Below are 26997 nucleotides of genomic sequence, written 5' to 3' on the forward strand. Positions count from 1 at the left end.
GGGTCACCTGGGCAGGAGAACCCCCATTCCCAGGAGGAATTCTCTGCGTGCTCCTAAAGGAGACTCTCCCTGCACACAGCACAGCTGAAGATGTGTCCTTGCTCTTCAGTCTTCCCAGTCACTGGAAAAAGACAGGAAAACAACAGGAATGAACCCTCCCCTGGCCCCCCTCCCCTCCCCAGCTACTGCTCCCCCCACTCAAAATATTGAAACAGCACAAAAAGCGACAAACAAGGCTCTCCAATTACACCTCAACTCAAACAGACCGGGAATCTCACAGTGATGAGAGGAGAAAGTCAGGCTTTTAATAATTATAATATAAAAATAATAAAAAAAGCTTACAAAGAGCAGTGCAGCATCCCAAAAGGCCATGGATTAACTGCCAGAAGGGGACGTAATTATACGCAGGATAAAAAACAAAACAGAACAACCCACACTGGCAATGAATTTTCATACACAATAGAACAAGCAGTCAAACCTCAGCCTAGGCTGTGGAAAACAACAGTTTCTCCCTTTTTTTTTTATTACAATATTTTTTTTTCCTTTTTATAAAAAAAGATAAAATAAAAACACAAATAAAATTGTACATAAATGCCAATGTCCAACACTGAAAAGGCAGGGCAATCACACCACTGAGACAAAACCTGACCAGAAAAAAACTAATGGCGAGTCCACTTTGCTTTTGCCCCGCTGGCTCCTGCCCTGCCGGGCGCCGCTGCAGGGCAAGGGCTGACACTCGGGTCACCCCCGGCTGCTTCCTCTCCTCCTCCCTCCATTGCTCTCACGTGCTGTCCCTCCTTCTGGTTTGTTTTAAATCTTTCCTTTTTTTCCTTTAGGTTTTCCTCTGTACAATCCTCGTGTTGCAAGGCTGGGTCACGCCGTGGTGATGGCGTTGAGGTCCTTCATCAGTCCTTCCAGGTGGGCCATTTCTTTGGTCAGCTCGTCCGGCTCGTAGCTCTGCGGGCAGGGCAGGGGAGGGGGCGTCACTCCCAGCGCTGGGCACGGGGCACCGGGCAGGGGGCACCGGGCAGGGGGCACTGCCTGGGGCCTGCCCGCCCGGGGATGGCACAGGAGGGGTCACCGAGCACTGCACCAATCCCACCCGCACTGACCCTGCTCCTCCACGGGAGCCGTGGGCCAGAGCTCACTGAACAAACCCTGATTGCTGTCTCCATCCCTGCACTGAACAAACCCTGATCTCCCACCTCTATCCCTGCACTGAACAAATCCTGATTTCTGTCTCCATTCCTGCACTGAACAAACCTGATTTGCTGAAATGCCTGAAAACCCTGAAATGCTCTGCAGAGCTCAGGAGTGGCACTGGGAATGCCCTGCAGGGCTGGGGAATGGCACTGGGAATGCTCTGCAGAGCTGGGGAATGGCACTGGGAATGCTCTGCAGAGCTGGGGAATGGCACTGGGAATGCTCTGCAGAGCTGGGGAATGGCACTGGGAATGCTCTGCAGAGCTGGGGAATGGCACTGGGAATGCTCTGCAGAGCTGGGGAATGGCACTGGGAATGCCCTGCAGAGTTCAGGAGTGGCACTGGGAATGCTCTGCAGAGCTGGGGAAGCTGCAGCTGCAGGATTCAGCAGGACCCTCCCTGCAGAAGGTGTTCCTCCATATTTCCTCTGTGGATTCCCAGGCAGTGCAGCTGTGGGAGCACAGAGCCTGGCTGCCCTGCGCCCATGCAGATCCTGGCTCCCTGTGCCCCTGTGCCCCTGTGCACAGCCTGGCTGCCCTGTGTCCCTGTGCCCCTGTGCTGATCCTGGCTGCCCTGTGCCCCTGTGCCGATCCTGGCTGCCCTGTGCCCCTGTGCCCAGCCTGGCTGCCCTGTGCAGATGCCGGCTCCCTGTGCCCGCGCAGGATCCCCACAGAGCCCAGCCCTGATCCTGCCAGCCCAGGGCAGGGGTACCTACGCTCTCCGAGTCCTCCAGCATCCGCGTGGTCTCCTGCACCTCGGGGGCGCTGGGCACCACCACGGGCATGGGCGGCCGGGTGCGGCCCAGGGTGCCGATGGACGCCGTCTTCACCGCGTGCACGGCGTGCCCAGGGGCTGCAGGAGTGCAGGACACGGTCACTGCTCTGTGCCTGCCCTGCAGGCTCCCGGAGGGAGCACAGCAAGGACAGGGGGAATGGATGGGATCCTGGGAAGGAATTCCTGGCTGGGAGGGTGGGCAGGCCCTGGCACAGGGTGCCCAGAGCAGCTGTGGCTGCCCCTGGATCCCTGGCAGTGCCCAAGGCCAGGCTGGACAGGGCTTGGAGCACCCTGGGACAGTGGAAGGTGTCCCTGCCCATGGCAGGGGGTGGCACTGGATAAAGGAGCATTTTAAAGCTCCCTTCCAACCCAAACCAGTCTGGGATGACTCCATGAAGGAAAAGGATTCTACCAGGAGAAAAGGAACACTTCACTTACGGAGTGTTGGATTTGAATTCTCTTATCTATGCACAGAAAATGACACCCACAAAACCCACGTCAGCCTCTGCCGTATTCCCTGTGGTGCCCACCTCTGCCCCCCTTGCTCCCGAAACCCCCTTTCGCGGGGGTCCTCACCTTGCTGTGTCAGCAGGGGGGTGCTGGGCAGGGCGGGGTCGAAGGGGCCCCCGGTGGGCGGCACAGCGGGCACGGCGAAGCTCTTGAGTGGGTGCGAGGGGCGCACGTGGGCCGTGGGGGGACCCTGGGGCTCCTCCTCGGCGGGCAGGAAGGGCCCCTCGGGCTCCGGCAGCTCCGCGCTGGGCACGGCCGCGGCCGCCGGCATCGTGTCCGTGCTGGGCGTGTTCCGGACGGACTCTGCAACACACACAGAGACAGGGCCGGGGTTAGCCCTGGAACGGGACACAGGGACACAGGGACACAGGGACACAGGGACACCCGGCAGGGCATCCTCACACCCACGTGGCCGCCTCCAAAGAAGGAAAAGGGGTTCAGTCTCACCCCTGACTTTTAAGGGAAAAGCACCAAAACGTTCCATTCTTCTCTCACCGTAATTGGCCCAGTGCTTGGATCCACTGCTTGGATCTTGGAAATGTTTCTCAAAACCTGCAGCTGTTTCCATTGGGCAGCAAGCCAAAAGCCCTCCTAAAACATTAAGTTCATGACAGAGCACAGAGGTGCTCAGGGCTTTTTGGGTGTCCCAGCCAGGTGTAAGGGCTCCCCTGCACCTGCGCATGGCTTTGGCTTTTGTTTTGTATCGATTGTTGTCTTCTCTTCTATCAAAACCTTTTGCTTCACAAAACACCCCCAAGGAGCCGTGTGGCAGTCATTCTGAGCCCTTCTGAGAAGTGCTGGACACCCTCAGGGATTGATGCACCTTGGTGAGCTCATTACAGGCTGCCCTCATGTGAGATTGCATCAGGGCCACAGCTCCTCCTCCCAGGGCTGTGCAGGGAATGACCCCCAGCCACAGCCGAGGGCACCACGGCCTGAATGAGCTGAGGGATTCCACCTCTCCAGCAACAAACAGCAATCAGCACTCTGGCACTGAAACAGCTCCATGTTCTCAGGCAAACGGCACAGACCACGGATCTGCAGCCTCCTTGTACCCCAAAGTCTTGGCATTTTTAACCAGGAACTCTTCAAGCACACAGGAGCCACACTTGAAATCCATTTACTGAGACTCATGGAATGGTCAGGGCTGGAATGGACTTGCAACCTCGGAATGGTTTTCATAAGGAAACAACACTTCTGGCTGTGACACCTTCAAATGCTGACCTTAAAGCAGAGAAGCTCAGAGCTGGCTTCATCCCAATACGTTTCCCATGTGCCCATTTAGCAATACCATTGTTCTGGAATTTTTCACAGCACTGGAGACTTTAGTGCTCTCTAAAACTACTGCAAATGATTCTGATCTAGCCTGAAAGTGCTGCATGGAAATCACCCCCATTCTCTGTGTGCCCCCACTGTCAGTAGCCAAGCCTGGATCTTCCTTCCCCGTTGGTTTCAAATTGTATTAATGAGGGGAAAAGTTACCCCACGAAGCAGCTCAGAGTTAATCTGATGTTTCAGACTCCAGGGCCAGAGGCTTCAGCAGGAGCAATCCCTGTTTGGAGCTGTGTATAAAACATGAAGCCCCTTTCCCAAGGATGTGAAGGATCAAAATCCGACCTGCCCAGAAGAGCCAGCCCATCCTTCAGGTGTACGCCTGACCCGTCCCTGTGGAGCCCCGCAGAGGAGGCTGGCCCAGCTCAGCTCCACTCCCCGGGGTTGGTGTCTCACCTGAGGAGTCGGCCCTGTCCGAATGGGACATGGCAGAGCCCAGGGGCCACGGGCTGAGCTGGTGGTGCAGGAAGCTGCGGGTTGGAGAGGCGAGGCTGCCGGAGTGGAAATGGTGGTGAGGGGGGTCGAGGGAATGGATGGGATGAGCACTAATCACAGCTGTGGATGAACACAAGACAGAGAAACACTTAACACACACACAGGACAGGCTGGGGGCTCCCCTCCCTGCTCCCGGCTCCAGCAGGGAGCCGCACCCTCAGCTGATTTACAACCCAGCTCAAACCCCTGGGTTACCACACCTCAAACGTGCTTAGGACAAAAAAATCACCCAATGACAGCTCCAAAATCTGTGCCACCAGCTCTTAATGCACTGCTTGATTCCAGGGAAAAGTTCAGAAGAAGAATGAAGATAATTCAAATCTGTTATCTATACACAGTATATTGATAAAGAGGAAATGAGGTGTGTTAAACAATAAACCAGCCCTTGGCTTCCCAGTATTCCTGGAGAATTCCTGTATTCCAGGAGGCAAAGAGGGACTAGGTACACACCACTGCTGCCAATTAGACTGAAGTGGCACAGTGCATGGCATGGTTCAGTACTAGCAGGTAATTAATGACTCCATCTGAACACTCCAGTGGGTGGCAGAAAGCCACGGGAGGTTGTGCAGGCCCAGAGCTGACACGAGGAATGGTCCTGGTGGGGCTCAGGGAGAAAGGGCCTCACGAGCCAGGGTGAGCCCTGTGCAGAGCCCACACTGCCAGAAACCAGAGCCTGGGCCCTCGGAGCTCTCACAAACAGGATGGAGGGCCCAGGTCCCACAGCCAAGCTCCAGCCCAGGGCAGCAGCAGGGCCTGGGCCTGCTCTGTGCCCCCCAGGAGCTGAGGGAGAGGGGGAACAGCCAGGCCTGTCCAGAGCCTGCCATGGGACAGGACCTGTCACACACCCTGTGTGACACACACCAGGAATTCAGTGTAGAACTGCATCCTCTGCCCCCTCCCCACACATGGAGAGCTGGGAGACAACGAGGAGATCAGATTACTTAGTTTAAAACCAAGAAACCAAATGCTACTCTTGGAGAAAGGTCACAAAAATTCACAAACTGAGCCATCAGGACACTTGAAAAAGTAGCTAGAGATCAAGAACACCAAGTCCTCAGTTCAGTTTTTAATTAAAGCAAAAAGAAAGTGATAATGTAATGGACTGCTCTGAAATAATTCCATAAACAGAGGGGTTGTGGCAGCAGGCACCTGGCTACAGGTGGAACACGACCACACAGCTCAGGGAAGTCTAAAGCTCAGCCCAGGTGAGCTTGGTGTGATTTTACTCCCAGTTCTGCCCCTGCACAGTAACTCCTGAGCTGCTCACTGGTGCTCTCACACAGGGTTTCAGTCTGGCTGAAAGTCCCTTCCCATCCTGGAGTCACTTGAAAACTCTGGACATATTGTTTAATTCTAAAATATTCCATAACAATGGTAATTTGGGTATCAGAGAAAGATCCCAGGGGCAAAGAGGTCCCTAGGAGCTCGGAGTAAAGTCAGAGAAGGCTCCGAGAGCAACTGCAGAGATAAAGGGGATGGTGACTGCTTGGGCTGGGAGGGGAAAATAACAGAGGGGATCCTGACAGACATTCCAGCTCTCTCCAGCTCCTAGGGAACAGCTGGACACTGGCAGAGCTCCAAGGGAATGACTGCAAGAAGCAGCCAGGCCCCCAGGCTGTCCCTAGAGAGCCCCAGGCTGGGGCAGGCAGAGCTGGACACGCTCCTGCCCTCACCCAGGACAGGATTTCCTGGAGCAGGGAGTGGCCCCAGCAGGAATGGGGTGCTCACTTACGCTGAGGTGGCTGAGAATCGAAGGGCATCATCATCTTGGGCCTCATGCCCCTCCTCCCGGCCAGCGTGGACATGCTGTCCTCTGACTCGTGTCCTGAGGGGAACAGCAGCGTTACTGTGCAGCCAGGTCTGAGCCACGGCAGCACCCAGCACTCCTCCCTCTGCCCCTGCTCCCCGGCAGATCCTGGAGCCTCCAGGGACAGAAACAGCCCCTGTCCCTTCACTGGAAGGTGGGAACAAGACACTGAGGGTGAGGATTTCTGGGAACTGCAGAAACTCTCCAGGGCCCAGTGCAAACTCCTGGCAGTGGTTCAGCTCTGGGCTGAAAGGTCACAAACAACTCCGGTGGTTTAATATGAAGTGAGGTGATCTTCCCATTACTAATCAATATTTACAACAGGAAGCAATGATATAACTCTTGGATGCTCCATTTCCTCACTAAAACATGGGATCCAGCCTTTTCAGAATCTTAAAAACCAGGACAAACCCAATTCACTACTTGGAAATTAGGAACAGAAAAGAGTAACTTAATCATCTCTCAACCAGGTGATTTTACCAGCCACAGTAAAATGTATTTCCCTGCTCACGGCCTCCCACCTCTGTAGGAATTCCGCCTCTGGTGGATATTGCTGTCCATGGAATTGTCCACCGGGGTGATGTCCTGGGAGTTGCGAGGGATGGGGGTGTCTGTCATGATGGGGTTGGGATCCGGGGATTTATCGATGGGTTTCAGCTCCAGCCTCTCGTGATGGATCCAAAGGTCTGGAGGTTTGACATCTTTGGAGTTGCCCTTGTACTTGTGGGAGCCGTTCACGGACTTGCAGGCGGCTCGTTTCCTGGCAAGGAAAGAAGAGATTTTCTGCACTTCTTGGAAAATGCAGCTTCTCCCTGGGACCTCCCTCAGCTCTTGCACCCAGCTGGGCACAGGTTTCCCACTGAGCTTTGAGTTTTGTGCAGGAGCCCCACTGACACCTCCAAGCACATCCTGAGCTCTGCTGGTACCCCTTGTGCAGCCCTCCCTCCTGAACAAGAACAAAGTTTGCAGAAATTCTGGTTACTGAGAGAACACTCCAGTGCTCTGCCCACATCCTGGGCTCACCAGGCTCCTGCAGCAGCTGGAGGTGCAGCCAGGCAGTTATCCCAAGAGGATGGGAGCACAGGATCAGTGACAGGAATGCTCTTCCCGACCCCCCTCAGGCTGCACACGTCCCACTGGGGTGGCTCCCGTCGTGCTGAGCAGCAGCACCAAACCACGGTGAGGCAGAGAGTTGGGATGGCAGGATTTTGGGAATGCAAAATGCAGGATTCAGCACTCCCTCCACGCTGACTCCCCCCTTTGGGCTGGAGGAGGGGTCCCTTCAGGAGCAGAGCTCCTGGGAATGGCTCAGACTTTGGGAAATGTCACTGACAGAGCCCCTGGCAGGGGTGGCTCCCACACCCTGCTCCCACTGGAGCTGAGGAGTGACAGGATCAGGTTATTCCCTGGCCGAGGGCACTCAGAGAGAGTTCACAGGGTTATTTCTGCCCTGAAAATAAAAAACCTCTCCTGGCACTGACCCACCCCTGCTGCCTCTCCCAGGCACAGCCCAGCTGCCAGGGCCAGCTCCTCCACCCTGCTCCCTCTCCTGCAGCTCTGCAGGGTGCTGCTGCTGCAGCACAGCAACTGCAGATCATCCAAGCCTGGCTTTTCATCGCTGCCTTAAAGATCTGTTTTGCATAACAGCATCTTTTCAAACTTCAAATACAGCTCTGGTCTCTCAAGAACACAGAGAGACCCTGCAGGAGCCCCTAGGAGGGAGCATCACTCTGCAGCATTAATGGAGATGTTCTGAGGGAAGAACTCGCATACAAACACCGGGATTTTGGAGCACTTTTCCAGGGAACCCAGCCCCACATTCAGATCCCACTCCAGTGATCCCACTAAAACCTGGATAATGTCCAGCACAGCTCGTGCACTGAGCCCACCCGTGCAAGAGTGAGGAGCTGCCTGAGCTCTGGAGCTCTCCCAGCTCCCGACACATGGACTGGCTCCAGTCTGGAATCCTGTAAAGGACAATTTCCCCTGGGGATGGGGCAAGTGCAGGCACACCTGGAAGCAGGGCCCCGGGTTGTGTGTGCACTGACGGAGCTCTGGGACACTGACAGGAAAACCAGGCCAGCAGCAGCACCTCCGGCTGCAGGGCTTACAGGGAATGAACTCTACAGCACCAAGAATGAAACATTAGGATTCCCCAGGCCGGGCACGGCCGCCCCCAGCCCCGTTACTTTTTCTGGTGGGACGTGGTGCGGCGCGTGCAGAAGACGGCGACGATGACGACGATGACGATGGTGATGACGCCCACGGACACGATGATCACCAGCAGCATGTTGCTGTCCAGGGGGGACGTGGGGCTGCCGTGGGGGCTGTTACTGCCTGCGAGGGGTGGGGAGGGAGGAAAGGCTCAATTATTACACAGGAAAAGCAAGCAGGGCCCACCTGGAATCCTGCAGATCAGCAGGAGGGATGGATCTCACGAGGAATGTTGGTTTCTTTGGCATTTGCAAACTGTTTCTGTACAATTGTTCATCTGGAAGTTGATTTACAGACCCATCTCCTACTCAGTCTATCACAATTTAAGTGCAGCCTACTCAATGCTCACAAACCCCTCACCACTCTAAGCAGAGTCAGTCTGGGACCCTGCTAAACCTGCAGCACCACAGGCTCCCCTCGGAGCACCAGAGTTGGATCAGGAGCCTCCAGAGTTACCTGGCTCCAAAGAAAACCCTTTCTCCAACACCAGGGAGCATTCCCTGAGGACAGGAAATCCCAACACACAGCTCTGACCAGAAGGAGCAGAGGAGGCTTTTCCTTCCTCATTTGTTCCTACAGAATTGATTTCCCACTCCAGGGGCCATTTCACACCACGCTGGGAGCAGCTCTGGTTATGGGAATGCCATGGGAGCTCAGCAGCAGCAGGGACAGCGCTGGAAGTGCTGCTGGAATATTCCCTGGGTGACCCAAAGTGGAAGCAAGGAGCAGCTTTGCGCCACACTCACCTCCCAGCGGGGGTTTGTAGTCTGGGCCCAAGTCCATGGGGCGACTCCCCTTCCCGGCAGATCCCGAGGCTGGAAGGGTTGGACACAGTGGGTTTTACACACAGACACGATTCAGCACCTCTGAGTCCTTCTCCAGAACCTCCCCGAGCCCCCAGGAGCAGCTTTCTCCCTCCTTTTCTGTCCCTACAACACCATTTGGCTTTGCACAGCACCCACTTCTCCAGGAAGGAGCCACTCCTCCAAAGGAGCTCTTTAATAGTTCCCAGTTATTATTGCCCTAATTAACCTGGGAAATTAGGAGCATCTCCTGATTTCACTTTAAAAATGCTAATAGAGCCCATTTGCTGTAAGGCACAGGCAGATGTTGAGGCAAATGGTTTTGCTGCACTTGTACTGAGAGTTCATCACCCTGAAACAGGAATTATCCAGTGTCTTCTCCTAACACCCAATTCCAGCAGCTGAGGGAGACTGGAAATGGGTGGAGGATCCCAAGCACAGTAAATGTAATATTAAGGGCTGCTATCCATAAAAACTTGCTTTCAGCTCCTCCCTGTTCTCCCCTGCGTACCACAAGTGACAGCAAAGCACCACAAAAATGGTTTTGATGAAACCCAAGGGAACAAAAATTCAGTTACATCCAAACCTGGTCCTTCCACTCTGTGTTTTCATTAAAATGCACTGATGCAAAATTAATGGCAAAAGCACCAAGAGCAGGGCAAACATTCAGCAATGGTACAAAAAACAATATTCCTCTGGTTACAGGAATCCAGGATATTTTACACATTCTCACATTGTTCTCCAAAAAAACCCTCCAAGAAGTCAGGCAGTGTGGCAGTTTCACAGTCAGGAAAAGGATTTTTTCCATTAAAAATCCCCTTTAATCAAGAAGTATTAAGTGTTAAAGGATGTGTAACAAATGGAAACTGAACCTCACGTGAGAGCCTGTGAACTGAAATGAAGACAAATGGGCAAACCAGGCAGGGCAGGGCAGTGACTGAACCTGGGAGGGGAATAAGGAGAAGTGAGCTCTGTGTGTGCAGGGAGCAGCTGGAGCCTGCAGAGAGGGAGAGGAGGCCCTGCAGGACAAACGGGACACGGGAAGGACCCGGGGACCTGCCAGAGGGAGGGGACACAGCCCCAGGGCTCCCTTCTGGGGACCAGCAACCCTGCAGAGGCACGGACAGACAGACTGCAGCACAGACAGACAGACTGCAGCAGCACAGACAGACAGACTGCAGCGGCACAGACAGACTGACTGCAGCACAGACAAACAGACTGCAGAGGCACAGACAGACTGCAGCAGCACAGACAGACAGACTGCAGCACAGACAGACTGCAGCAGCACAGACAGACAGACTGCAGCAGCACAGACAGACTGCAGTGGCACAGACAGATAGACTGCAGCAGCACAGACAAACAGACTGCAGAGGCACAGACAGACTGCAGCACAGACAGACAGACTGCAGCAGCACAGACAGACAAACTGCAGCAGCAGGGACAGACAGACTGCAGCAGCACAGACAGACAGACTGCAGCAGCACAGACAGACAGACTGCAGCAGCCCCTCACAGTTTGTGTGATCCATTTGTGCCTGCCTGGCCGCCTGAGCTGTCCTGGAGAGGTGGGAGCCCCCAGACGGACCCAGAACCCTGAGCCTGGCCGTGAGGAGCTGCTCCAGGCACAGAAGCCGTGGGAGAGGGGGGACACGAGGACCCAGCAGAGTTTTGGGAGGGCAGTCAGACCCCCTGAGCACTGCCAGTGGCAGCTGCAGCCCTGACACGGGTGAGATGGTGGAGAAGGGATGGAGAGGACGTGGCACACACTTCACATCCATCTTTGTGCTTTATGGCAAACAGGGATTTTCAAAAAGCTGAATGGAATTGATAAACGTGGCTGGTAACAGTAACTATGCAGATATATAATGAGAGATAATAGAAAATATACTGCATTTAGGCCTCCAGGAAATACCTGACAGAGTGCTGTGCACTGCTTGGTTAAGACAGCACCATAAAATAAACACGTGGAGCCTATTAACAACAAATTAACTATAAGATAAGAATGAGGATTATTCACGAGGACTGCTTCCAGTGAGTTCTGCAAGGACCTGAGCTTGGCCCAGTGCAGCTCCTGAGTAACACCACGGAAGAGAAGGGAATAACTGAGCTCAGCAAGGGACATCAAATCAGGGGTAAGGAAGAGAGAGACAAAGCACAGTGATCCTCATGGAACCCATGCCCTCCCTGGTGAATTTAAGATGAAATTCAAGGTGCTTCTCAGGATCCAATTCCTAAACCCACAACAGTTTAAACCTTTGAATAAACTCCAGGGAGCCCCATCTCTTACGCAGTGGGAGCTGTTTTAAGGAACAGTTTAAGACAGCATTTGCTGGAATTGTTTTTCATTCAGCCTGTGAATCTCCATGTTACAACAGATCCAGACAGAACATTTTAACTGTGGGTTTACTCCATCAGAGACCTTAATCTTTGCTTTAGGGCGAGGCCAGTGCTACCACCTGAAGCCTGACAGCACCAGGCCCTGAGTTGTGACCAAGCTCTGTGCTCCAGAAGGGGGTGGGAGGACAGAACTGTGTGCTGAGCTCAGAAGGAAAACATTAAACAGACAAAGAGAGAAAAGGACAGAAGCATTGAGGGCAGAGAATGAATCCCATGTGGTTTTGCTCCCAGCCTGGGTAAGCTGCTGGCTCTTTCCTGCAGGTCAGTTCAGTGGTGCTGGCACAGGGCAGCTCCTCAGCTCCTCCCCTGCCCTTCCTCTGCCTCCCCCTTTCCCACATTTCAGCTACTGCCACGATTTCAGCTCTCCCAGTGTCCTTAGAGGAATTCTCAGACTAAACTCTTGGCTTTGATGGTTTATAAGTAATAAGATGTGATAAAAATTGATCCTGACCAGGTGAACGTGTTCCTTTAGGATGTAACACTGGCTGCAATGGGGCTGGAACAGGGAGAAACAGAAAACAGCAACTTTCACTAAAAGCCTGCAGCCTTCCCCAGGTCCCTCCCTCTGCAGGTGAGGACAGTGACACTGAACATCTGTCCCCAGCCAGCCCAGAGCTCCCACCCCAGCACGCAGGGATGGGATCCGTTTGCTCCCTGACTGCCCCTGCTACCAGCACTGCCTGGTACAGAGTAAAAGCACATTCAATAAATTACTCCAAGTACCAAGCTGAGGAGCCAAGTGAGGAGCAGCTCCCTCAGAGCCCCTTCAGGATCTCTTTAATTGCATGTCTAAGCTGTTTGCCAATGGCCTTTTTAACTCATCCCTTCAGACTAATTCTCCCCCTTTTATGGGGCTTGCAGGTTATTTGGAAGAAAGCAAGCAGTGCCCTGGGACATCCACCTCCTGATTCGATGTGGGAAGCTCAAAGCTCCCATTTTTCAAGCAAACATTTTAAAACCTTAAGGCTTTTAGGAGCCAACGCTGGGCTCCTCGGGAGAGTCTGGGCTCCAGATGAGCTGACAGGCAGAATCCCTCCTGCACAGAGCTTTCCAGGGCTTCCCTGCCTTTACCATGGAATGAATCCTCACAAGCAGCACTTGTGCTAACCAGAATCCCTTTGATCTTCCAGCCCCTCGTGTGTGGGCAGGGGCTGGATGGGCACCCCTGGCTCCAAAGCCATTCCTCAGAAGGATTCAGCCTGGCACAGCCCCCACAGCCCTTCAGGGACTCCTCCACAGAGATCCCTTCACACTCCCCCCACCCACGGCCAGTCAGAGCAGCAGGATCCTGTTCCTTAAAAAACGTCACAGCACATGGACAGCAAAGCAGAACAGTGGGATGGAGAGAAGAGAAATGTGGCTGATCATTTACCTTGGTCATTGGGCATTTTATCTGAGGATTCAGCTTAGTGGGGCAAGCACAGGGAGGAAAAAACAAGAGACACGTCACAAGGCTGGAAGGAGTGAGACAGAATTCCAAGTTTCCCACAGCACAGGGTACAGCTCTTGATTCTCAGCACTAGAACTCATGAGGAGAAGTGTCCAAGGCCAGGCTGGGCAGGGCTTGGAGCAGCCTGGGCTGGTGGAGGTGTCCCTGCCTGTGGATGGACTGACAGGTCCCTCCCAACCTGATCCTGTGACAATAAACTCCTGATTTCATTTTCCCCAAGCTCTCTCACACTTTACTCTTTACACTTGCCCATCACCATCAGCTCCTCAATGAGGGGCCTGCTGCACCCCAGGAGCTCCCACTGCACCACCCCACTCCGAGGTGACCCACAGGACCTGGACCTCCACTGCACCACCCCGGGTTTATCCCAGCAGAGACAAAGGTCCCGCAGGCCCCGTGGGACAGCGAGCCCCAGAGCTGAGCCCCAGAGCTGAGCCCCAGAGCTGAGCCCCAGAGCTGAGCCCTAGAGCTGAGCCCCAGAGCTGAGCCCCAGAGCTGAGCCCCAGAGCTGAGCCCCAGAGCTGAGCCCTAGAGCTGAGCCCCAGAGCTGAGCCCCAGAGCTGAGCCGCAGAGCTGAGCCCCAGCCCCGGGGCTCTCTGCAGGCTGTGCCAGGGGCTGCGGGGCCAGGGTACCTTTGGGGGTGCGGAACTGCACGGCCTCGGACATGGGCCCCATGCCCTTGGAGTTGCGGGCCTGGATCTTGAAGAAGTAGGGGGTGTCCAGGGTGAGCTCCTGGATCTGGTGCGTCAGCCTGTTCCCCACCACCGGCTCGATCACCCAGTCGTGGATCTCGGCGTTCACGTCCGTGCTGTAGTAGATGATGTACCCTGGGCAGGGAGAGGGACAGCTCAGAAAAGGGACAATTCATCAAGGGATGTTCTGTTTGCTGCCACAGGAAATGTTCTGAGTGCAGGGAAACCGCCAGGGCCTCCCCAGGCCTGCTCTGACTTTGGCTAACTCTAAAGCCATGGTCAGGTACCAGGCAGCCCTCCCAGCCCCCCTCTGAACTGCTCAGAGGAGACGGTAGGAGAAAAAAGCCATTTAGAGTATCAAGAGTGTTTCTGATCACCATTCCCTGAACATGGACAAATTGTTATTGCCATCCCTTTACTGATTTATAGACCAAATAAAGTAAAATAATGTAAAGATGCCATTGCCAAACAACCTCAAAGAATTAATATGATATTATTTAAATTATGTTAAAACAATGAAACATTCTCATGCACAGTGAAACAACTTGTGTTTATAATTATTCCATTATTTTTCAGTGTATTAACAAAGGCAACAAGAATCTGAAGAGAACTGAGGCTGCTCTGCACATCCCAGACAAAAAGGTATGGGAAGAGTTTATGTTCTGTTATTAAAATACAGTGAGATCACCAATCATTACACAGTAAAAGCTTTATAGCTTTTTTATACAAGAAACACAGAGCAGCATTAAACAAATACTTGAACCTCTATATATTTATGTACACATAGAAATAAATACTTGAATCTGTATTTAATATGCATTGTATATACCACAATATATACGATATATTTTCCTATGTTATTTGTATCATTATTTATAGCTATATCTAGCTTCAAGAATTTATTTTATATGTAACATAGATGGAAATAAAGATTTTTATATAACTATATATCTATTATATATATCTGTTGTATATCTCTATATCTCTATATCTGTAATATATCTATATATATTAATATATCTCTCCATTTATATCTATATCTATATAACTATGTATATTAAATATATATATATATATATATGAAGTGATGCTGAAAGTATTATAACAGTCTACAAGCACAAGTACTGAATTAACTTCAGAGTGTCCTAATTAGTCAGCAGCTCTAACGATGCCCGAGCATGTGGGACTCCCTCCCAGGGAGACTGGAGCTGCAAAGCCGAGCATTCCATGGACAGGGGGCCAGGAATGACATCACCCCTTGGAATTCTGGCATCACTGACAGCACGGAGTTAATGAGTAATTAATTAGTGCCAGGCTCTCGGCTGATGGGGCTGTCCCCACCAGAGGGCACTCGGGCCCCACGTCCCAAAAACTGCTTGGGCCCGGGAAAAGAAGGAGAGCTCTGGGAAAAGGAGCTGGAGAGGGGAAATGGGAAATGGGAAATGGAGCTGGAGATGGGAAATGGGAAATGGGAAATGGAGCTGGAGATGGGAAATGAGAACAGGGAACTGGAGATGGGAAATGGAGCTGGAGATGGGAAATGGGAACAGGGAACTGGAGATGGGAAATGGAGCTGGAGATGGGAAATGGGAACAGGGAACTGGAAATGGGAAATGGAGCTGGAGATGGGAAATGGAGCTGGAGAGGGGAAATGGGAACAGCGAACTGGAGATGGGCCCTGGGAAATGGAGCTGGAGATGGGAAATGGGAAATGGAGCTGGAGATGGGAAATGGAGATGGAGATAGGCTCTGGGAAATGGAGCTGGAGATGGGAAATGGGAACAGGGAACTGGAGATGGGCTCTGGGAAATGGAGCTGATGCCTGCTGCACTCAGGCTTAGCCCTGAATCACCATTTTAATGCATTTTTAAGCTGTTAACTGCTGCTTGTGCAAAAGCTGATAAATACTGAACAGTTCTGTTCCAAGGGTTCCCTTCACTGCCAGGGGATTTTGGAGCTGGACAACGGGAGAATTTTGCCAGCCCTGTGCAGGTAAATGTTGCTCTCTGTAATTGCCTCCCCTCCCTCGGGTGTGCCCCAGTGTGAGACATTTGTGCCCCTCACTGGCAGCCAAATCCCTCCAAAGGCTCCTGTGTCTGCAGTCAATCCTTTCCCATGGAGAGGAAACATTTTGCTGCCTTTTCGCAGTGATTTAATCAGTTTTAGTCTCCTGCCCAGAGCCTGGGCTCCAGTCCTGCCCTATCATGTGGTGTCTCAGGTTTGATTCTGCACCATGGTAAATTCAGAGCTCAGACCCAAAACCAGACACTGCAAACAACACGCCATTAAACTCTGATTTCAGCTTTAAACAAATTAAAATCGAAGTGGATTATTTCAAGAAGCCCTTCCAAATGGGAATCTGAACAGAAATTATAGAAGGGAATCAGTAATTATTACTTTCTGAAACACGATTTATCCTAGGTGGCAGTGATGCAGCTAAAGGCAAATTAACAGTTCACTCCTAATGGTTCTGTCAGGGGAACAAGAAACTGCTCTGAAGTCTGTTCTGTGACACAAAAATGCCACAAAGATGACAAAGAGCACTGGGATGGCTTCTCCTAAATAAACCTCTGATGGGCCAGAGGCCCTGGGGATAATTGCTGGAGGCCTGCAGTTAGAACAGCACAAGCAAAGGTTACAGAGATATTTAAACTTTCAACCAGTTTCTGATTCCACTGCCATTTCCCACTGCAGTGAGTTTAGATCTGAGCACACTCTGGAGAGGTGCAAAGACAGTGGTGACTCTGAGCTCCTGCAGGGAGAGGAGGCAGCCCTGGGCAGTGCAGAGGGCAGTGCTGGATCTGAGCTCCTGCAGGGAGGGGAGGCAGCCCTGGGCAGTGCAGAGGGCAGTGCTGGATCTGAGCTCCTGCAGGGAGGGGAGGCAGCCCTGGGCAGTGCAGAGGGCAGTGCTGGATCTGAGCTCCTGCAGGGAGGGGAGGCAGCCCTGGGCAGTGCAGAGGGCAGTGCTGGATCTGAGCTCCTGCAGGGAGGGGAGGCAGCCCTGGGCAGTGCAGAGGGCAGTGCTGGATCTGAGCTCCTGCAGGGAGAGGAGGCAGCCCTGGGCAGTGCAGAGGGCAGTGCTGGATCTGAGCTCCTGCAGGGAGGGGAGGCAGCCCCAGAGCCCCCCGTGCCCCACCTGTGATTTTGCCGTTGGCCTCGGAGGGCGGCTGCCAGTTGACGATGATGGTGCGGGGTTTGCCCTCCTTGCTCACCACGGTCACGTCCTTGGGTGGAGAGGTTGGCACTGGAACACAAACCCAGAGTGTCAGCAGCTCTGTCACACAGAGGGACAGCCACCCCAGGCCCTGGATCTGCATCTGGTGTGGAGTACAATTACAGTGGGGTTGTTCTCTTCACCTTTATAAATCCCCCTCCTGTAGGGTGTCACTGATTCACCCCTCACTGGCCAATCCCATCCAGTGTCACTGCCAGCATCCCATGAGGAGCTCCCCCTTTCCAGAGCTCTCCTGGCACAGATGTGATCCATGACTGAGTGTCCTCAAAAAACCGGGGCCACTGACTTCTCACCTGAATTCCTTCAGTGATCACAAAAATCCCACAAACTGGTGAAAGATACATTCGGTATCAGCAGGTGTTGCTTTGGTTTTGGAGACTTTTCTAAGCCTTCTGTATTGTTCTTCATATTAGAGTCAGAATTTTACTTTGTCACACTTGGTACTATAAACAATGGCCCTGTTTTGCTAATTGTCTTTCATTGTTTACATATTTTTAGGTGAGAGGAGAAAGCTGATTGACCAAGTTGGCTTGACAAATGTGGATTGAGAGGTAGAATTCCATCCTCCAATCCACAGGCATCATAGGAAGTGTATGAAACTGAGTTTTGAAAAGAAACTCGTCCCTTTTTTCCTGCTTTGCTCACCAGTGTGTCCTCATGCAGTTCTTTTTGTGTCATCTGTGACAAGCAGGCATCTGGAACACCTCCCTGTTCCCAGGTTTCTGGTGGGACTCAGAGGCAGAAGTGCCCATTTGTCACTTAAATCCCAATCAGCACAGTGAATCCACCAGCAGCATGGAATGATTCCAGCTGGGAATGGTGTGGGTGGGAATGGACCTTACAGCCCACCCAGTGCCACCCCTGCCATGGCAGGGACACCTCCACTGTCCCAGGCTGCTCCAAGCCCTGCCCAGCCTGGCCTGGGGCACTGCCAGGGCCGGGGCAGCTCTGGGAACAATCTCAGGGCAAAGCTGGCACGGCTGATTTGCCTCCTGAGCAGGGGTTTGTAATCTGGAAGGCACCTGCACCTCAGAGGTGTTTCAAATGCAGAAATATTTGCTGAACACAACTGGGCAGCCTTTTTCCTTGGGCTGCCAGAGAGCAGCACTGAGGGGAAGAAAGGAGGGGAGAGTTTTCCTTCTCCCATCAGCCTGTCCTGACAAGAATTCAGGGAACAGCACAAATTGCTCCAGCAGAAAATGGAAATCCTTGCTGTGAACTGGAGCCTCCAGGGGGCACTGACCATCCCTGCAGTGCCACATCCTGAAATCCAGCAGTAAATCCACCTTGGGCATTTAATACAACCCCAGGACCACTGAACTCTCTGCATTTCCAGAGCTTTAACTACGTGACCTATTAGAAATCCATCCAGAAATCCTCTGGGATGGCCACCAATTATCCCTGTGATGAAGAGCTCGAGACCAGGGACAGCCCAAGCATAGAAGTTTTTGTAACTATTGCCCCAAATATGTAAAAACAGGATTCAGAGGAAACAAAAATAGAAAATCAGGAGTAGCCCATAGGAGATCAGGAATACATGGACAACACGGAGCCCTGAATTCCCTACTTCCCTTTTAGGAGCAAGTTCTACACAATTTCTCAGGAGTATCCCAAAATAATGAGCCACTCACTCAGGAATTTGGCCAGTATTATAAATCACAAGATCTGTTACAAGAAAATATATTTAGACTTTTGAAAAAAATTTCTATTTAAAATTTTCTCCTTAGTTCCCCAACTTTTGGGTTATATTTGCAAACACTCCTTACAACCCCTTCAACCTGACCCTTCCTATTTAAATGCACTGAGCCCTCCTTCATTGTGCCCTTGCTCAGGGAATTTGTGTCAAATTCTCTTTAAAAACCCTTTCTTTGTGCAGCTTTTCCAGTGCCTGCACTCAGAGCAGAGTTATGGCTGAGGATGGAGCCCGTGTCAGCAGAAATTCCAAACGGAGTGTTCAGTGTGGGCCCAGAGCTGGCCCCACACCCTGGAATTCCCACCCAAAACCACAACAGTGTCTTCAAAAGCAACTGAGGCTCACTGGCACTTCAGAGTAAGTTCAGATTTTATCCTGGGTTTGCTTTGTCTTAAGCAGAAATTACAGAATTTCTATGCTAGAATATCTGGAAAATCTCCCTAGTTATTTGCATGTTTGATTTTTTTGGCTGTGTTTTCATTTAGGAGGAGAACTCTGGGCTCATTTGGATGGGCTCCTTGTCCTCCACAGTCCATCTAAAGAGAACCCTAGGCATCATCAGCAGTAAATTTAATTGCTCAAAGTTCATTTAACGCTGCAGGGTAAGAAGAGCTAATGAGGGGCATGTTAGGTAGAGTCACTCCCTGGGCCTGAGCTCTTCCTGGCAGCTACAAACCCTCCTCTGTTCTGCACTGAACAGGAATTCAGGGCTCATTTGAATGTCTTAATGCCTATTTTGAGTTTTTTGTCTTCATTTGCCTCCTGCACCTTCTCACTGTAACAATTATCATCACTTTTACAGCAAATTTTAATTATCATTTGCTGAAGTGTTTTCTTTGTATTTGCTGTTAATGTGCTTTTTGTGAGACTTTCCTCTCTCCTGCCCATGAACTGTGGTACATTATTCATGACTTCTCTGCAATTTGATGTAAATTCTCCTGCAATCATCCCTTGCAATTTTGAAGCATGTTGTTGTTTTCTAATCAGAATTTCTCACCAAACTGTTCAGCCTCCCCCCACCCCCAGCAAGTGTTAATGAGCAGAGCCATTCCAGGTGGAAATGGTTCTGAAATAACCATTTCTTTGGGAGGTTTCTTTGGGAATATCCCAGCAGTACCTAACTCAAAGGTTGTCCCGTGTGCTGTCATGCTCCACGTGCTGGATCTCCTGCCCTTGGTCACCATCACCGAGAACTCGTAGAGGGTGTTTGGCTTCAGCCCCGTCACCAGGTAGCTCAGGGTGGTGGCATTTGCAGTCTGGAAGGGAAACCAGGGTCAGCAATTCCCACTTCCCACGTGTTCCCAGCATTTCCAGGGTCAGCACTTCCCACGTGTTCCCAGCATTTCCAGGGTCAGCACTTCCCCCGTGTTCCCAGCATTTCCAGGGTCAGCACTTCCCACGTGTTCCCAGCATTTCCAGGGTCAGCACTTCCCACGTGTTCCCAGCATTTCCAGGGTCAGCAATTCCCACGTGTTCCCAGCATTTCCAGAGTCATTAATTCGGGGCTGGTCCTTCTCTGTGCTGCACACTCATTAATCAAATATCAACGTTTGTCCTCCACTGGAAATTCTGCAATCAGCAGGAGGACTTAGCAGCAGTCAATTAGAAATGAAAAAACACAACACAAGGTCCAGGCCCACTTGTGATGCAGTGGTTGAACCCCTGTTTACGTGGGGGTTCATTTACAGCATTTCATTAACTCCTCTGGCTGGGGAAAACAAAAAGCACAGCAAGGAACAGTCCTGCCTGGGACCTGGAGCTGCCTCCCAGAACTTCCAGGACAACCTTAAATGCAATAAACAATCACCTAAAGATACACTTGTGAGACTTGAAGAGAACGAAGCTTTACTAGGGTGTAGATTCTTTTCAGAAAAAAATGGTTATTTAGGACCACCCAAAGAAGCCACACGTGGCTCCCAGTGGGATTTGTAATTCAGCATTTATAAAGATCTGGTGTTTGTTTTAAATGCCTTCAGCACCAACTGGAGGCCCATGGAAAGAAGGAAAGCTGTATTTACAGATATGTATATTCCTCACCTTGACCTGCAGCGGTGTAAACATGGAATTAAAGAGTTATTTCAGGATCTGACAGGGCCATGCAACAACTGGAACAGCCACTGCCCCCAGAAACCACCGAGTGCAGCTGATTTATTGCCAAGGTGAAGGCACCTTTCCTGCAGGCTCCAGCAGTGACAAAGAAACCCTGAGACCTCCAATATCTTTATTTCTTTTTTCTTACAAGGGATGGAAGTTAAGGAGATGGTGATCCAAGGGATGGCAGTGATTTGTGCCCAGGGCTTTGCTGTCTGTGGCCAGACAACAAAGACTCATAAAATGAATTAGAATTAAATCCTCCATTGGCTTTAGGCTTCTCCTTGGTACACACTCAGTGCAGTTTGGAGTGGGCAGGGCTGTGGCTGAGGGGCTGGGGCACAGCTGGGATGGGCACAGCTGGAGTGGGCACAGCTGGAATGGGCACAGCTGGAGTGGGCACAGCTGGGATGGGCACAGCTGGAGTGGGCACAGCTGGGATGGGCACAGCTGGAATGGGCACAGCTGGGGTGGGCACAGCTGGGATGGGCACAGCTGGGATGGGCACAGCTGGGATGGGCACAGCTGGGGTGGGCAGAGCTGGGGTGGGCACAGCTGGAGTGGGCACAGCTGGGATGGGCAGAGCTGGAGTGGGCACAGCTGGGATGGGCAGAGCTGGGATGGGCAGAGCTGGGATGGGCAGAGCTCCCTGGGGAAGGCAGGGAATACTGGAGGGATGGACTGACAAGTCCAAGCAGGAATTTTCCCTCCTATCTGGCATTACCAGCTGCCTGACCCCAAAAAGCTCTTCCTCTCTGGGATGCTGGCAATCCCAGCAGTATTTGAGCATCCCAATATTTGCATTATTTGATGTGGCAGCTGGGCTCCTTTTCCAGGTGAAAGTTCTGGTTTCATCTCTGGCTTTGACTCTTGGGATCTTTTAGTTTCCCTGTGAATCCCACTGAGTGTAAAGGACACACCCGAGCCTCCCTGAGGGACAGACTCCACAATTTAACAGCACTTTATTATTATTGAGATCCCAGCCTATCCCACGGCACCAAACCCTGCTTGGCTAGAAATAAACTCCATAAATATCACCCTGAACAATTTCATTCCCTTTAAGTAGGATGTGGGTTCTCCAGACACCACGGGCTACACATGATTGGAGCACACACCTCAAACCTCTCTCCTCCAGGCAAATCCTTCCTACAGTTCTGAGTAATTTTAAACTATATTCCATCATTCCATGTTGGTCTGGGTCACAGTAAAACTTTTTGCCAACTGACCACCAGTACTGGAACCGTGGGAATAGTAAATTTACTATTTTATTTCATCTTCTGTTTCATTTCATTCTTTTAAGCAATTAGCTAATGAAACTGCAGCTTTATTTAAACCACTCCTGAGACATCCTCTGCACATGACTCAGGAATGTGGCTCAGAAGTAACTTGCCTTTAGAGGAGGAATACACACATATTTGCATCTTTTCATTTCAATGAAGGAAAGATCTGGATTATAACAAGCTGGCTCTGCAGGAGCATAAAGGGAGCTCCACTGGCTGGGTATTTTAACAACCAGCTCCTCTGAGTCTCGTTACAAATGTGAAATTCGCAGTCAGCAGCTTTGAGCCCTCCAGGTAACTCCGAAAATTAATAAAAAAATCCAACCAACCACCAAACCAAACCCCAAATCCAGCTGCCAAATCAAAACACATGAAAATGCAGGAAGGCAAGGATATCACAAAGTTTTTGCTGTGTATTTTGAAGCCAGTCAGCTCCCAAAGGGAAGGTTCACTATCAGCTTTGCACGAACTGAAAAGGTTCTAAAAGGACACTTTGAACCACAGGGGTAAATCTGTTTTCCCTGCACGGCTCAGGAGGGGCTCAGGCACACACGGGGTGTGTGACTCTGTTAGTGACTGCAGAGGGGAGCCCACACCTCCCACTGCCAGCGATCGGGGCAGGGGGAAGCTTCAAACCATCACCGTGTCCACAGGACACAACAGCTCTGGAGGCTTCTGTGCCTTCCCTGAAGCAGCTCCTCCATCCACTCCCACAACAGCCCAGCTCCAGCTCCTTCCCACAGGAGACACAAAAGAACTGCTCCCACCAGAGCAGAGCAGTCCAAGGCCCCTGGCAGCATTCCCTGAGCTGTGCCTTCCCCTGGGAGTGGAGCTGGAGGAATCCTGCCCCTCCAAGGAGCCCAGCAGCACTCCCAGAGCTCTGCCTTCTTCTTGATGCCTTAAGCTTTAGCTCTCATGTTTTTTCACATTCTCTGCTGCCAGGGGTGCAGCTCTGAGCTCACAGTCAGGGTCACTCGGCTCTGCATAGAGCAGGGACACAAAACAAATCCTTTTCCTGCTGAGGACCAAGGACAACTTTCAGCCCCAAAGCACAAACAAGGGTGGACTGAAGGGAGGAACAAGAATGATGGGACCTCCCAGCCTGGAGCTGCAATTGGACAATTAAACCTCAATATGCAAATGGACCACAACTCATCAACGTGTGAGACCTCATGACTGGTTGTCCATTTTGTGACCATTTGGGGTCCATTTTGTGACCATTTTGGGTCCCCCCTGGGTGTAGCCCTGGCCAGGCTCTGTCCTGCCCAAGGTGTGCCCTAAAGCCCTTTCAATCAATCTCTGCTTTACTCTCCAGCTCTGCCCAGTCCCTGCTCCAGGCCAGCCCTCCCAAGGCTCCCCTGGCTGTGCTGGCTCCCCGAGGGTCAGTACCTTGTACTTGGTGTTGGCAGGGATGTTGGTTTTCCAGCGGACCGTGTAGAAGCGCGCGTCCGTGATCTTCTGGTTCTTGGGCAGGGAGTTGTCTGCCCAAGTGATGCGGATGGTGTCATGGCTCAGGATGGAAGCCTGAACTCCCACCGGGGGCATCATGGGAGACGGATCTGGCACTGGAGTGTATGGAGCATTAATAACAAACAAATCAACCTCGGAAGTGTCTGGCAAGCCGTGGGGAAAAGGCCGTGGTTTAGAATTAAAAAGGGAGGGGTGGCATTTTAATGTCAACCAAAACAAAAAAAGAGGGGATGCAGGGAAGTGCAATGAGATGGAAGGTGAGGAATGGAGAGAAAGAGAGAAAAGCCAGAGTTAATAGGTGACATCAGACTGGGCAATAACATCACTCTTGCATTGTCCTCCCTCCTCCAAACAGTACAACAACAAATCCCTGCTGGCATTGCCCTAATTAGTGCCCAGGGCACTCAACCGTGGCCTGGGAACCCCAAACACTCAGTCACTGTAACTTCATTTGCCTGGAGCGTCCACTGAGTCCTCTCCCAGGAAACAACGAGGAGGGCACAGAGCTGGAGCCTGGGATGGAGCGTTTGCACTTCCCAAACACACGGGGACCTCCCAAAAGGCACCTTCAAAGGAAGGTTCTGAGAGAGAAACCAACGTGCAGTGACTGTGGAACTGCAATTCCAGCATCCTCTGGAGACTCTCCAAGCATTCCAGCTCATCAGGACTAACCCCAAGCACTGCACCTCCACCAAATTCCTGCGTGGTGTCAGCAGGCCCAGCGAGCCATGGCATGGCAACAGCTCACCTGCACACTTCTCTGCTTAAACCCTTTTCTTTGTGGATTACAAGGCCAAAATAGAAACTGCACAGACTTTGTTTAGTGTGAGTGACAACAGAGGGACACAAAGCAAACACACGCATCATGTTAAAAACCTGCAGCTCAGGGCCTTTGGAGCTGCACCCACGTGGGTTGTGCCCAGCTAAGGGGAACATTTGGAGTAAGAACATCCATTAGTAGCTGCCAGGTGAGTTTGCAATTTGCAAATGAGCCCAATTTAGGTGGTTTATTGGGAGTGTGTGAGGCCAAGCAGGGACAGGGACAGAGAGCAGGGGACGGACTGACAGCCAGGACCCTTCCATCACCCATCCCATCCCATCCCATCCCAGCCCAGCCCAGCCCAGCCCAGCCCATCCCAGCCCAGCCCAGCCCTGGGCAGGACTCACCGGAGTGGGGCCGGGTCACGGCGCTCTCGTACAGGGGGATCCCTTCCCCCACGTTGTTGAAGGCTTTCAGGGTTATCACGTAGTGGGAGCTGGGATCTGAAAGGGAAATCAGCACAAGCAATGAATCCTGGTTTCTGCTTCTCCATAGCGTCTTTGTTCAGTGTTTTAATTTTGAGCTGGAACATGTGGTTTGAACTGTGAGTTCAAATATGTGAGGGATATGTGAGTGTCCACACAGAGCTTCTGTTCATGGCCACAGAGTCCCAGACTGGTTGGGGCTGGAAGGGACCTTAAAGCCCATCTCATTCCACCCCCTGCCTGGGCAGGGACACCCCAGCTCAAGTCTACAGTTACAGCAAATCTTCCTTTAAGCACTGCCAAATCAGGAGTGAGAAAAACAATTTAAAAGAACAAAACCAAAATGACTCAAAGCTCTGATTTGATGGAATTCCCAATAATGCTTTTTCTCTCACATTCAGACTATTTTACCTCCCACAGAGAGTTCTGTGGAGGGGTGAATCTTTATTTTCCTTCTGAAGGAGCCACCAGTGAATGCTGGTGACATTTCAGTCCCTTCCTCTCCTGCAGCTCCACACGGGAGGCTGGGCTGGCACAGCCCCGGCCCTGCACTCACCCAGGTTCTCGATGGTGTAGTATCTCTGTTTGTAGCCCCAGGCCTGCACTCACCCAGGTTCTCGATGGTGTAGTATCTCTGTTTGTAGCCCCAGGCCTGCACTCACCCAGGTTCTCGATGGTGTAGTATCTCTGTTTGTAGTCCACCTTGATGGTCTGTGCGTGCGGGCTGCCGATGCCGTAGCCGATGGCGTAGCCCCTGACCACCACGTCCTGGTTCTCGGGCGGTGTCCAGCTGACCACGATGCTGGTGACCAGCGGGCGCACGTGCAGCGAGCTGGGCACCTCGGGCACGCGGCTCTCTGCGGGGAAAGGGGGCACTGCCAGGCTGCCCAAACACAGGACACCGAGCCCAGGGGCAGGGGGGCACACAGAGCACTTGTGTGTGCTGGGACCAGCACAGCGAGACCTGGGCGTGCACAGAGAGCACAAAGAGCGCTCCAAGAGCAGAATATTAACATTACACTGCAATAGAGCCTCCCTTTGAAAGGCAGGAGGGGTGTGCTGAAGCTTAGGGGGGTTTGTATCAGATCTGCTTTGGCAGATCCACACTGCCATGTCCAAATTCTCACTGGTTTTATCCCATCCTTCCCCTCCACAAATTCATCTGCTTTTGATTCCGTCACATTCCTTACTTGGGGGTATTGCAATAATCACATGGAAAAGTCTGGTGATGAAAGAAGGGTTCCTGAGCTGGCTGTAGCATTGAACAGGAGATTCCACAGCTTTCAGAACTGCACTGCAAAGGATTCCCTCACCTGCCTGCAGCTGTCACTGCCGAGATCCCTGGATTCCCATAATCCATACAACACAAGCAGGAACTACACAGCCAGACTAAAAGCTCAGAAAATAGAGAGTCCACATCAAATGTTCAAACTCTTCCCCCAAAAGCAACACAAGTCTCATCCCATCCCAGAAAGACATGGAATGTGAAGCCCTAACACCAGAACACTTCCACTGTGCCACTGAAAGCCCCCAGTATTTCTGCTAAGAGGCTTTTCCCCACTGTTGACTGGAACCTGAAAGCAATCTCCCAATTGTCCCTGGAGCGTCCCTAACTTTGGGTCCACTTCTCAAAAATGAAATAAATCCTTTTGTCGGGTGCCGGCGGATTAGGGATAATTCCCTGCAACAGCAAACTGAGCTCCCCACTCCAAACGGAATCAAGGACTGGTGCTTCCTGCAGGGATTTCGTTTTAATGAAACACGCTGCATTCCCCACAAACATTTCATAAAGCACCACGACAGGATTATTTGGATCACAGCACAGCCCTGGCCCCCAGCCCGGGGAGCTCCTGGGCTGCTGCTGACACAGCTCCCAAACACAGCCACGCTCCCAGGGCAGAGGAGAGGGGACATTTTCACTGTACTGGGGACAAACCCTGTGCCACTGCTCAACACCTCCTGCTCTGCATCAGGGGGAACCTGCTCTGACTCCAGCGTGGAATTACAACACTCCTGCTCCCCTTTACATCCGTGGGATGTAAATCCTTTACATCCCTTCAATCATTTTCTATTTAAACTCAAAAAGCAGCCGTGGAATAAAAAGAGATGATGCCTCGTGTGTCTCTTGAACCTAAGATGAGCTGTAAATGCATTTGCATGGTGTTAAAATTATCCGCATGAGCTTTCTAAAGAAAGAAACCAAGAAATGCAGTGTGCACACACAGATCTCACAGGTGTATGCAGAGTTGTATGAATATCATGTTGAGCTGTCTTAAATGTCAATTTTTATTACTTTATTCAATGGAA

At 51.8% G+C, this 26997-nt stretch overlaps 1 protein-coding gene across 3 annotated transcripts in view; it reads right to left on the reverse strand.

Annotated features, from left to right (window-relative positions):
- Positions 1-283: 283 nt before the first annotated feature.
- Positions 284-26997, reverse strand: part of NEO1 (neogenin 1) — a 171875-nt gene continuing 145161 nt past the window's right edge. For 2 of the 3 annotated variants that reach the window (XM_063412962.1, XM_063412960.1), the window contains exons 15-28: positions 25353-25547; positions 24613-24708; positions 23365-23588; positions 19722-19860; positions 16813-16920; positions 13617-13811; positions 9082-9150; positions 8311-8458; positions 6643-6881; positions 6047-6139; positions 4216-4374; positions 2554-2790; positions 1919-2055; positions 284-957 (exon numbers count right to left, since the gene is read on the reverse strand). In XM_063412962.1, coding sequence (XP_063269032.1) covers positions 874-957; positions 1919-2055; positions 2554-2790; positions 4216-4374; positions 6047-6139; positions 6643-6881; positions 8311-8458; positions 9082-9150; positions 13617-13811; positions 16813-16920; positions 19722-19860; positions 23365-23588; positions 24613-24708; positions 25353-25547 — 2123 coding nt within the window. In that variant the 3' untranslated portion in view covers positions 284-873. The remainder of the gene's footprint in view (positions 958-1918; positions 2056-2553; positions 2791-4215; positions 4375-6046; positions 6140-6642; positions 6882-8310; positions 8459-9081; positions 9151-13616; positions 13812-16812; positions 16921-19721; positions 19861-23364; positions 23589-24612; positions 24709-25352; positions 25548-26997) is intronic. The other variant, XM_063412961.1, reaches the window with a different exon arrangement.

This window comes from Prinia subflava, chromosome 15 (genome assembly GCF_021018805.1).
Source record: "Prinia subflava isolate CZ2003 ecotype Zambia chromosome 15, Cam_Psub_1.2, whole genome shotgun sequence".
NCBI classification, from domain to species: domain Eukaryota; kingdom Metazoa; phylum Chordata; class Aves; order Passeriformes; family Cisticolidae; genus Prinia; species Prinia subflava.